General features: G+C 37.7%; 1 protein-coding gene across 1 annotated transcript in view; it reads left to right on the top strand.

The window, feature by feature from the left end:
• Positions 1-12,400, top strand: part of ctnnd2a (catenin (cadherin-associated protein), delta 2a) — a 547,011-nt gene that overhangs the window by 495,003 nt on the left and 39,608 nt on the right. Inside the window, exon 17 of the mRNA XM_036558377.1 lies at positions 8,138-8,369. Within this exon, the coding sequence (XP_036414270.1) occupies positions 8,138-8,369 (232 nt within the window). The remainder of the gene's footprint in view (positions 1-8,137; positions 8,370-12,400) is intronic.

Raw genomic sequence — 12,400 nt, forward strand, 5'->3', positions numbered from 1 at the left:
CCGAAATGGCAGATAATTCTGAAGTGTGAAGCATTTCCTGTCTTTGAGAAACAGCTTTAGTGCGGAAGAGTCATGTGATCACTGATAATTATGAGCTATGACTGGGATATGAATCCTGTGTGCCTTTTAGAGACATTTTAAAAGCACTTCTGATGCCTTTTTTTCTAGCTCAAGCACCATTCTGTCACACTGTATAGATGTGAATGTCATCTATATATCTGTTAATAGTAACAGTAGAACTAAAGTGAAATCTGCTCACCCCATCTGGCGCTAAAGATAGGTAGGGGTTCTGATGATTGGGCAAGAGTTGAAAGCATTTTGGCATAGCATACTTCTCAAATTTCCCAGAATGCTGAAACTTAAAGCTTATTGAATTGTCTTGTAGTTTTTCTTAGACTGTCTTGCAAAGGATCTGAGCTCTAAAAGGGGTGATCTTTGCACTAGGTAGATGTAGGAAGTCGCCTAGGGACACCCATGATCCAGGGACCCATGAAAAACAAATTAGATGTACTGTACATGTAGATGTTAAATGGCTTATTGCTAAGTATCTATACATTTTAAAAATAGCTAATATTCGCAATTGCAGTTATTATTTTCAGTAATTTCTTAAAACCAACTGGTTATAACAAGATGCTTGACTGATAATCTATATTGAAGAGGAGGTCTTGATTGTGATTTTCTGGGTGTTTTCTGGGAGAGAGAAAATCTAAAATTATTCAAGTACAGCACAGTAATGCAATAAGAGCTTCACCCCCAAGGCTAACTTATTTTTCCGTCAGAACAGAGTGCTGCACAGGTTCAGAAGACCCTAAATATTGCTAGTGCTAATGTAAGTGTAGACAGCTCCAGTGTTGGAGTAGCTACTCAAAAAGTGAATCCATAAAAGTTATAATCATTTCTCTCAAAATGCAATGGGATTACATTACGTATTACTTCCTGGAAATAATTATCTCACTGCTCATTACTTCTGTGTTACTCTGTAACAAATTATCTCACTATACTGGTATATCATTTTGCCCATTTCAAGCATATTTCTCAAAACTAGCAGAATTATGAGCTACTGAGAGAATTTCACTCACAAAATTTCATAAGTAAAAATGTCCAGAAGTTAAATAGTCATATAATATTTAGTAACAATCTTGAATCAAGAAATGTTGAACATACTGACTAGATCTATGGTGATTTCTCTTGCCAGGATACTCGTTTTCGCTGTGTACACAGACCCTCAACTAACTAAAAATGTGCATCCAGGGGGCCTCATTACTGCCTTTTGCCCAGAGCCCCAGAATCACTAAATCCACCCCTGCCAATAGAAGGCTGCATAAGGCCCCGTGTACACTTGATATTAATATCTGATCACTGTGATTTGATCGTAATGACCAGATCATCAACAGTCAAGACACACTTGCCCTTTTCAGTGTAGCTTTTCCATCCAGATATTGATCGCATCTCATCTCTCTGCACCGTATTTACATTTTTAAATGAGGCTGGAGCAGAGCAGGCCGAGCCTCTACAGGATGCACTGTGTTAAATACTTCATAAAATGTTGCTATAGTGATGCAGTGTTTTCCAGGTTTCTAAGTTACAGAGAAAGAAATGACAGATTTTTCTTACCAAACAAAACTGAAGCGCATGTAAAAGAAAGAAGACTTTATTTGGAAAAAAAAAAAACAAACTGATGGAAACATAAGAAAACTATTAGTTAGAACTATTATGTTATGACGTGTGTGTGCGTGCGTGCGTGTGTGTGTGTGTGTGTGTGTGTATAATTATGATTAAAAAATTATATACAGTGCTTAGCTGCCCTTCATGTATTTAATTTCCTGTCAAAACAGGCATTAAGTAAATTAAGTTTTTCAGCATCAGGAAAAAACAGGAAATATATGTTTAACAGAAGTTTACACAGAAGCATCAACAACTAAATATAATACCACATCTTTCAAGATTTTGTGTCCAGTCCTTGCTTTTATTGCAGCTTCCATTTTTTTCAGGTAGCTAGATTTCAGTTTTTCAAAAGATATTAATTAATTAGGATGTTTTTCCACCTCCAAAGTTCAGTCTTAGAAGTGGGTTGCATTCTCTGCTTCTCACAATCCCAGTAATCTCAAACACATTCAGTGATGTTGAGGTCTGGACCAGCAATTTTTTTGTTTGATTTGCAATTTTTTGTCTATTTTCTTTTCTCAGTAAGGGCTTCTTGACAGCTACACATCCTTTCAGACTCATAGCGCTGAGTTGTCTTCTCACAGTGGAAGGATGGACAGAAACACCTGTGGATGTTTTCAGATCTGAGGCAGCTTGATTTTCTCCTCTCTCTCAAAAATGAAAGCTTTAAGTGCTGTTTATCTGACGGGGACATTTTTGTTGGTCTACCAGGTCTTGCACGGTGTCCTCAGAAATATCTCCGGAAAATAAACAGCTTGGACTAAAAACTGTTCTTTGCTCATAAAAAAATTAATAAAGGGTTACAGCTGACTTTCACGCACTAAAAAAACAACACCACCAAACTAATCAGAATTTGTTATTTAAGACTAAGAAACTCTCCAGTGACTGTCATATATAAATTATATCAAAGGTTATTGGTAAATGTGACAATTTTCATGTCAGTCTGGCCTTATTAGGTATAGCTCCCTCTTGGATACAAAGCTGGAGCGGTAATTGCTTTTACCTCCTCTGTTGTTAAAATACAACCTTAAATTCTTTTGCATAAAGAACCTTAGTGGTCAGATGTTTCTTTGATCTAAGTGGAAACACTTGAAATAATGGATTAAAGGCAGTGTAAGTTAGTCAGGGTCTCTGTGCGGAGTACACTAACAATGTAGAGCGGCAAAGACCATTGTATGATTGTATGGATGTTTCTCAGATCAATTTTTCTAGACATTTATTTCCTTAAATACCATGTTTTATTTCCCCCACCAAGCTTCAGTCAGGGAGAAATATCATGTCTCGGTGGATGAGTGCCTCCATATTGTCCTCTTAGGCAAGAAAGACCATTTTGCCTGCAGGAACAAGATAAGCAGACACCAATTAACTGGGAGCTCACTGATGATAAATTGAGGCCGTTTTTTAAAAATTCTCCGTTTAGTATGCCATGTGCTGAAAATGATGTCTGTGTTTCTCCTCCAGAGCCCATTTGGAATTAGGAGTGAGTATGTAACCATCTTAGATTAATTTCATTAGCTGTGCCCTTCAATATGAGGTGGACAGAAGAACAGAGGCCAGTAAGTCTCAGTGGTCAGTATATGAATGTCAGGATGATTAAAAAGCACCACAAACATTTCTTAATTATAGTAATAATAAAGAAATATAGCACATGTTTAACACATCTTCATAAAGTGCTTTTCAGAGAGAAAAATTAAAGACGTGATGTGCATTTTTATATCAGCATATTTATTTGGATTTATATTTGTGCATTTTATATATAGTGTTATAATGCAGTGTAAATATTAATAGAATCCAAACCCTGGAGACTCGATCTGTTGTCTGGACAAAGTGAAGGTTATTGGTTGTGTGCGCAAGTTTCAGACACCCAGCCAGCCCGTAAGACACTGGGCTGTCACAGTTTTATAGCTGGACTGATGCCAAGATTAGACCCAGCTTATACAGGACAAGTAACAGGTGTGACAACATGACCATATAAGGAGAAACACAAAAATAGGCAGCTAAAATACAAATTCTGCACATACATACACAACACAGCACATTTCACAATAAATTCTTTCAATATATTTATTGTTATCAAAGCTTTAATTGCCTATTTCTCTTATTAAAACTGTACTGGTCTTTGATCTATCTAGTTGTGCCACCTGACTTTTCAGACTAATTTCAAATTAAACAGGCATCTGCTTAGACACCCGTAGAAACCTTTGTCCTTAAAGCTGAGTTTATACTCATATAACTCACTTATATTTATACTTTTTTTCAAAATAAATAAACATTATTATAATAATTACACATGTTCTTGGCTCTCCAGAGGTCAAACCACCAAACATGGAAAACTGAACCGTTCTAACCATGAATCAAAATGACTTTTTCCAAAATATGTCAAAAGTCTCTTAGGGTCTTCTTTATGATGCAGTAACCTGGCCCATCTTTCATAAAAGCATGTCAAAATAAAAGTTATTGTGGAAGTTCAGTGAGTTGTCTTATTTTGCAACATGGTTTTTTTGTTTAAAGTTTTCAACATAAAATCATGCCAAACTATTTTATTTAGAATTTTACAAAACTAAATTACCTTTTTTGATAGTTATATTACTAAATCGACATACATGGTTGGACGGTTGCACCACCCGACATTTTTACACTTTGAGGTGAAAAGAAACTAAAATGAATTTATATGGATGAACTGAAAATTGTATATTCAATTTTATTTATTTATACAAAAGTATGCCTTTTGCAGCACCCTAATTGAAGACTTTTTTTTTATTTTTGTACACTACACAATTCTAAACGCCCTTAGTTTGCAGTTGTGTCATGAGCTTACGAAGGGGGATTATGGGTGGGAGCAGGATAAAGGCAGTTATATCAGTTGCCCATATGTTTGACTGAATATTGAATTATATCGCCACTGTCCACAAAATACTTTTTTGTCAATATAATTTGACGTGGCGGCTGTGTTTTACATTCTGTGAAAATTTTATAGCGCATGGACCAATAGAAATGCTCCAAAATTGCTTGGAATAAAATCTTGTTGCATTAACTTGTATTAAAAATTAAGAACGATTTTGCCTTCTCTTGTGAAGTTGCTGTTTTGGAGATATTTTCTCTGGATTGTGACAATATGCTGATCTGTACAGACAGTAGAGCAAATATACACACTGTCCACTTTATTAGAAACCCCTATCTTTCTAGCACTTTACATACAGTATAGGTCCACTTTATGGGTGTATATTTACACACTGCAGTGCATTTGTTTCTGCACTGTTTGTCAGCCATCCTCTACCTTATTCATCACTGGTCAGTTTCTGACCACAGGTCCAGTAACACTGACATGGTAGTGTGTGCAGTGCTGGTACAACTATATCAGGCACAGTGTGGTTGCTGGGGTTTTTACACTCTGCTTAACAGTTCCTTATCACCCGAAAATATCCAGCCAAGAGCTGCTCTGTGGTCAGAAACTGAAAGTCTAGAAGATGACAACTATAAATTGGGCATCAACAGATGGGCTAGAGTCTGAGCGCCAGCAAAATGGAGCTATGATGTAGGTGTTTCTAATAAAGTGGCCAGTGAATGTGTGGTACGTTGTCCTATCTTTCTCTTATGCTAAGTGGACTTTCTTAATGGCACTAATATTGGCACAGATATTTAAACATTGTTGGATAACACTTTCTTTGGCTGCCTACATATGGACTTCATAATGCGTCTATAAGCATTGAACAGTGTATTTAAAAATACTTGAGCACAAACATCTTATGTCGGTATTCACAAGTCATCAGATGTTTTTGAAGTAAATGACATTGCATTAACTTAACTGAAGGGGCCTTAAACTAAAATGACAGACATTTGTTCCATTTATAGCACTGATATGAAGCATCATTCCCCTGTAACTGGATTTAAAAGGCAGAAGCCTATTTAAGAATCCCATGAGGTCTATGGAGGATTCTAATGCCCCCCTCATGACTGTCATAGCTTTACTGCATAAAAGATCTTATGTCGTCTTGCGAATACTGACGCAATATTCATAAATATTCAGAAAGTCCCTATGTTGGTAGCCTGCAAGTAACCCATTACCCGTTATTGTTATTATGCTGCAGTGTTTTTAAGGGCCAGATTTGTGAAGTTCTAATGAAAGTGTTTTAATACAAGTTTGACTGTAATGAAAATCATATCCTAGCTCAACACTGGGGGTATTAACTACTTTATCAGGTCTGTCTCTCACCAAGTCATTTTTAATTACACTTCCTCCTCTGTTCCTTAAATGTCAGATTCTGCTTGCTTTCTTCTCACAACATGTTCTTTTCTCAAATACCATGCGAGTCATTTTATTGCATTCAGCACAATGCTCCTCCAAACATCATCCCAAAACACTGAGCCTGACACTCCTGAAGCTTATCCGCTCTCTACAGAAGGTTACTCTCTTAAAGCCCAGCATACTGGGTGCATTATGTTTAGAATAGCAGCTAATGATCAAGTACCTCTTCACAGTAGAGCACATGCCCTGTCTTACGTGTACTAAAATACTTTATTTTTCACAAAACTTCTGTCTTCTGTAATGTTATACACTTGATTCCAAGCATACAGAATACAAATTGGTATCTATACACTATATGTCCAAAAGTTTGTAGACGCCTCATCCAGCGTTTCTCTTGAAATTACAGGCATTAATCGAAGTTTGTCCTCTTTGGCTGCAGTAACAGCCACTACTCCTCTGAGAATGTTTTACACTAAATGTTGGAACGTTGCTGTGAGGATCTGATTGCATTCAGCTAAAAGAGCTCTATTGAGGTCAGGTACTGATGTTGGATGCTTTGTTCTGGATCTCAAATGGCACTCCAACTCATCTCAACGTTATAAAGCTCCATCACTCCAGAGAACATAGTCTACGTGTACCAGTCCAAAGTGGGACACACCTCATGGTACAAATGGACAATAGAATTTTTAAAAAAATTTAGAAAAAACCAAAGCATTCAAGTTTCAGTTCCAGCAGATGTTAAAGAATCATTACACCATGACGCTGATATTTTTTCTTTGAAAACTGAAATATACTCCTTTGTAATTATAAATGACATCAGACTTTTGAAAGTTTTAACACTTCTTTTGAAACTGCCCTAAACAAATGAGTTTGTAATATGAGAACACAGGATCGTAATTTAATCAAGGTTCCCACCTTAGTTGAGAAACTGCCACAGAAAATCACACAAACGGTCTGGAAAAATACTGAGGCATGGTTACATGTTTTTTCACCTTTTTGTGACTGTTTATACAAGAAATGACCACTACTGTAACAATGCTAATTTTTGCTAGCTGGGGTTTTCAGTGTAATGTTCTGTTTGTGTTTGTGGTGCTGAGACTATAAGAAAGGTTTACATCTTTTGTAGCATTTTGTAAAAAAACGTGTTTCATTGGAATTATTGTAATCATGTTACCAGACTATGTTTGGGTCACGGTTAAATTAAGGCGACAGAGACAGTGATGCATTACATATCTGTTTCCTTTTTGTGGTGTAGTGCCCCCCTCTTTCCCTCCTAAATGGTCCAAAGTGTCTCTCACAATTTTTAGCATTTTTCAAAGTTAAACTAGAGGTTTTGAAGTTACTCATTAAGTAAAGATCATGCTTTCCTTCTATAAATTTTAGGCTACATGGCTACATGATCAACTATGCAAGTTGTCGTGACAACTGCCAAAACTATATAATATTTATAAAGGTTGTTTTTTTATGTCAAGAACATCTGTCAGTTGACATCATTTTTTTTCTGATACTGGGTTCTGTCAGTTTTTTAGTGAACTGACAGCACATGCTACATCAGTTGTTATATCACAGTGACATAATGCTGATGATGTGACATAGCTTATATCTTATAAATGGTACAGTAACGCTAACTTTTGTTCAGCCAGTCTGTCTTGGCAAGCTGTGTCGTATCAGCATTGTGTCACTGTGACATAAACTGAGCTACGAAGTCTGTCATTTCACCCTAGGAATTGTCATAACAGCTTACAAACAGAAAAAAATCAATGTCACCTGGCAAATGCAGTCTTTATGATGAAAGACGTGTGTTTATGTAAGTCTGTGTCAGTTGTCAAGAAGGGCTTATGTAGGTGTTCTGTAGCCTATTGAACACTGTCCTACAGGAACATGTTAACAAATTCACTGAGTTGTCAAACTGGGTTCCTTTCTTGCCACAGCTATGTGGAGATCAGCGTTTTCCCTCTTCTAACACTTCAAGGTCTCATGAAAGCCTTTGCTAATTAGCTGATGAGTTCAATCAAGGCAGAATGAGAAACTGAATGAGGCAGACCGCTACACTCTGCAGAACTGTGGCCTGGAAGGAACCGAGTTTGACACCTCTGAGTTAACATTTCAAGGAGATATAAGAGATTTTTTTACTACTGTAAGTATGTTTTGCTTGTTGCACTTGTACTCTGGTACAGCTCAAGTTCTGTTTTCATATCTCACATTTTTTCTTCTCCAAATTCGTAGGAAAGTATGCAATGCGGGATTTGGTCCATCGCCTGCCGGGTGGCAACAACGCTAGCAGCAGTGGTGGTACTGCCAACAGCACCGCGAGCAAAACCATGTCAGATGACACGGTGACTGCTATCTGCTGCGCCCTGCACGAGGTCATCACCAAGAACATGGAGAATGCCAAGGCCCTGCGAGATGCCGGCGGGATCGAGAAGCTCATCGGTATCGCCAGGAGCAAAGGAGATAAGTGAGTTCCTGTCAGCAAGGTTATCTGCTGTATTGTACATGTGTGAGGAGGAGACCGGGAGGGCGAGAGTCGGAGAGAGAACGTGTATCTACAAGAGTCCTTAAGGTTCTTGCTTCTACAGGTCATTTTAATCATCTCACAGGCCGAGTGAATCTCATTTGCTCAATTATCCCTCATCTCAAATATAGTCAATCAACAAGGACGTGTTTGGTGTCTCAAGTTTGCTTCTTTGGATTTGCACTTGGGCTTCAAGGCTAACATAGCTAAGTAAGAGAAGCTTATACTCTGTTAGCACTTTGCAAACTACATCCCTAAGCGATCACTTTAAACAGGGCCAAGTTGTTAAGTAACCTCAAATAAACATGCTTATGTTTCTGGCACTGTATGACATACTGCTGTCAGTAAAAATGGACAGAAGTACAAAGGTGTTTCTGCAACTTCTGACCATTTTGGCTGTCCAAATTTTAAAAACTGAAATATATCTTTATGACAGCATACACTGTTTGACACCACGGGGATTCCCAGTGGTTGTATGATGAAACATTGTGAAATCATGAATTCTGTCAAATCGATGAGGCTGAAGGATACGATGCTGTGCTAGAGAACACTGCATAACACAACAGATAAGGCCAGAATGCCCCTTGAAGGACAACCCTTCAAACTCCCACCCAGCTGTAGTTCAGACTATGACTGTAAGATTTGGACAGTGAACTCAGCCGTATTTGCCTTTTACTTCTACAGTATATCTTGCATTCTGGCATCTTTTAGCATTGAGCTTTGTTAGCTTCAAATACAAATGCTTCAAAGTGGCCACATGGGAGAGTTGTGCCTTCTGCCTCGATACACCAGGGAGCGGATTGCACTCAGCAGAGCATAGCTCTGTGAAAGCTCCCTGAAGTGGAATAAGGAGAAAAGATGAAACGAGAATACATCTGCTTTCAACGACATATTCCAAGCATACTCGCATTTCATAAAATTTTGGTCCACTCACGTTGAGGCACCCGTAGATATCAAGGCTTTCTGTGCTGAGAAGTTTCTTACTCTGGTCCCTTTGATAAACCGCTGTGGAGATGCCTGCTTAGCTAACATGACAGTGAATGATAAGTCAGCTCTGTCGTTCACGTGGGCCGTGATGCACGCGGCCGAGCCCGTTAGCATGCCTGTCATAAAGTGACGCTGGCACACAGCTGCTTTACATCTCCCTCTTATCGCTCAGCCATGTTGCTGTGAGGTTATCTGAGGAACAGGTGCATGTTCTTTTTCTTCACCAGCATGACTGAGAACAGATGACTGGGCGGTGCGCCAAAAGCATCAACCCCATTTAATCATTTGGATGTTGGAGTACATTCTTTAGAAAAGGGTTCCTTTAGGGGTCTTTAAAAAAGGGAATGGTTATAAGGCCATTCTACCCAATTGGTTCGAGTTAAATCCTTTGTTTCCTTCTGTTGAGTTTTGCAATGATAAATTAGCGCTATGCTAATACAGTAGACTAGACTAGCTAAACTGAACAAAGTCATTATCATCCCCTGAGTATTTCAGGTTTGACACAGAAAGACTCCACTTCTACACCATCCTTCATGTTTTTGAAAAGTGTAGTTCTTCATGATAACGTAAGATTTTCATGGTACAATATTTATGATGATATTTTGTGTTTCTGAGGTTTGGAAAATTTTAATAGGCAATGAACCAGTAGTGCCAAGCATAAATTGCTTTCATAAAAATTGCTTTTAAAAGGATCCATGTTTTTCAATGTTACATCCAATTAAGCAGAACTAATTATGCTCTCTTGATTCATATATCTCTGCAGAAACCTGTGAGAGCTATGCCACTTGAGAGGCTCTGCTAGAGCTATTTTTCTCATGAAATATGCAGTTGATCAGTGTTGTGCAAGTACTGATGACACAGTATGCTCACATAATTTATTGTGCTGATATCTTATCGCCTAGAGATGCACCGATACCACTTCGGATGCCTACTCCTTAAATATATGCTGATACAGAGTCCCAGTACTGATACTGACTCTGTCTAACCTAACTGACCTGTAAGTCCTAATATTTATACAATTACATTTTTTAAGTATTTTATTTTGGTAAAATCTATGTTCTGTGTCACAACTAAAACATACTCATTCACTCGTGCTCACCTCTCTGAGCGTCAGACTGCCGGAGTTTAGTAAATATAACCATTGTTCACGGGGTCAGTAGCAGCAACCTTCAGTGTTTTTTCTGGCTGGGTTTAAGTATAGGGCCGCGAGACCCCGCTGCTTAATGAAACAGCTGAGGAGGTGCACTGCAGGTAGGGCTAGTGGATACACCTGCCCAGCTAGCAGGCTGCTATGCTAAAGACTAAATCACAACTAAAGGCTATTATTATGCTGAGAGTCCGGCGGTTCCTTCTGCTCCTTCAATAAGAACCTGGACTAACTTTAACTCAGACTGTAAACGACTACACAGTGGCAGATGAGTGACCACTGAAAGAAGCCTGGCTCAGCCATTCAGGTAAGGGGCTCCCATTAGTGTGTTTTTCCCACGAAATACTGGAGTTACATATTTTGCCATGAACATTTTTACTGCTGCTTGTCAACCCACAGTGCCGACATGTTAGACTACTGGTGCACTTGCACAAGTCAGCACCTTAGAAATTACTTCGAGGTGTCAGTCATAGGTATTGGTTTCCCCTTCATCGATACTGCTACTGCATTTAAATGCTAATATCGGCACTGATGCAGATACATTATTGGTACCGGTGCCACATTAACATTGCTCATATCTACATTTACTATAATAAACCTTCTGTAAACCCTTAAATATAAACACACCAAAAAGAGTTCTTTGGAGCACCTAAAAAACCTTTTGGTGAGTGATTTCAGTTGAAAGGAACCATTGAAAGGTAACCTGAAGTAGTTGTTCTATATCTTCTTATATTTAAAAGTATAAATGTCCCACTGCGTCTTTTTTTAGGGGTGGACAGAGGTGATAAGAGATGGGAACCTTTTGCGCTCATTACAAACTTGAAATTGATTCTGCTGCTGCTGTTTTTTCCAAATTGAAATGGATTAGCTTCACTGTGGTTCACACAAAGACACAGATGCTCCCTCACATTAGCTGAACTCACACAATTCATGTCATCAGCGAAAGGCGGGAGATTGCTTCTTTTGTTTGTGGCCCATTGTTGGTCCTAATAAAAGGTTGCTGTTTGTCTGAATCGTATTCAGTGAATGCAAAGCAAACATTTTCATAACATCACAAATGCATACAGAGGAACATTTATCTGGGAATGATGAGAGAGAGCATTTTCACTACCCACTGTTATGACTTACTGAGATTGAAAGTATGTGAAGAATGTAAATTCAGATTTTTTCTCTTTAATATATCACCAGCTTGTAATGTCACTGTTGTATATTGTTCTACATTTGCTTTGAATGGGTTTAATTCACATCAATAATGAGATTTCTTTCTGTTCACTACAGAAGAGGCAAAGCAGTCATGTGTAGAACTGTCTTTTCAAACACTAAAATCATGTGGCACATTTTTTCATTTAGTCTCTTCACAACTTTGTATTATATTGTTTAAGAGCGTTTCACAGGACCAGTCGGTAGTTTGAACACACGATTAAATTTATGTTCAATGATACTTAAGAGAATACATCATATTCTTAGTAGCTAAAAGTGCTTTAACGATAAATACAGATAAAAACACAAATAAAACAAGAAAATACAAAATAATAAAAAAATGAACAAAAAATAAAATGTAAAGATAAAATGAGTTACATTAGAAATATGTTTAATAAACACAAATTTATTTAACCCACAAGTGTGTCTTTTTACTATGAGAATAAATATAATGGAAAAAAATGATTTGCATGTGGAAATGGAAATGAAAGCTAAATTAAAAAGATATGGTTTCATGTTTCTTAAAAATGTCTACTGAACTTGGCTGCCAAATTAAAAAAGGAACTGCACAGTTTATAATCTTAGACAATTTGTGTAAAATATGTTTCTGAAAATATATAAATAGTGAAGTTGATGCCCA

The sequence above is a fragment of the Colossoma macropomum genome, unplaced genomic scaffold (assembly GCF_904425465.1).
Source record: "Colossoma macropomum unplaced genomic scaffold, Colossoma_macropomum, whole genome shotgun sequence".
Taxonomy (NCBI): Eukaryota; Metazoa; Chordata; class Actinopteri; order Characiformes; family Serrasalmidae; genus Colossoma; species Colossoma macropomum.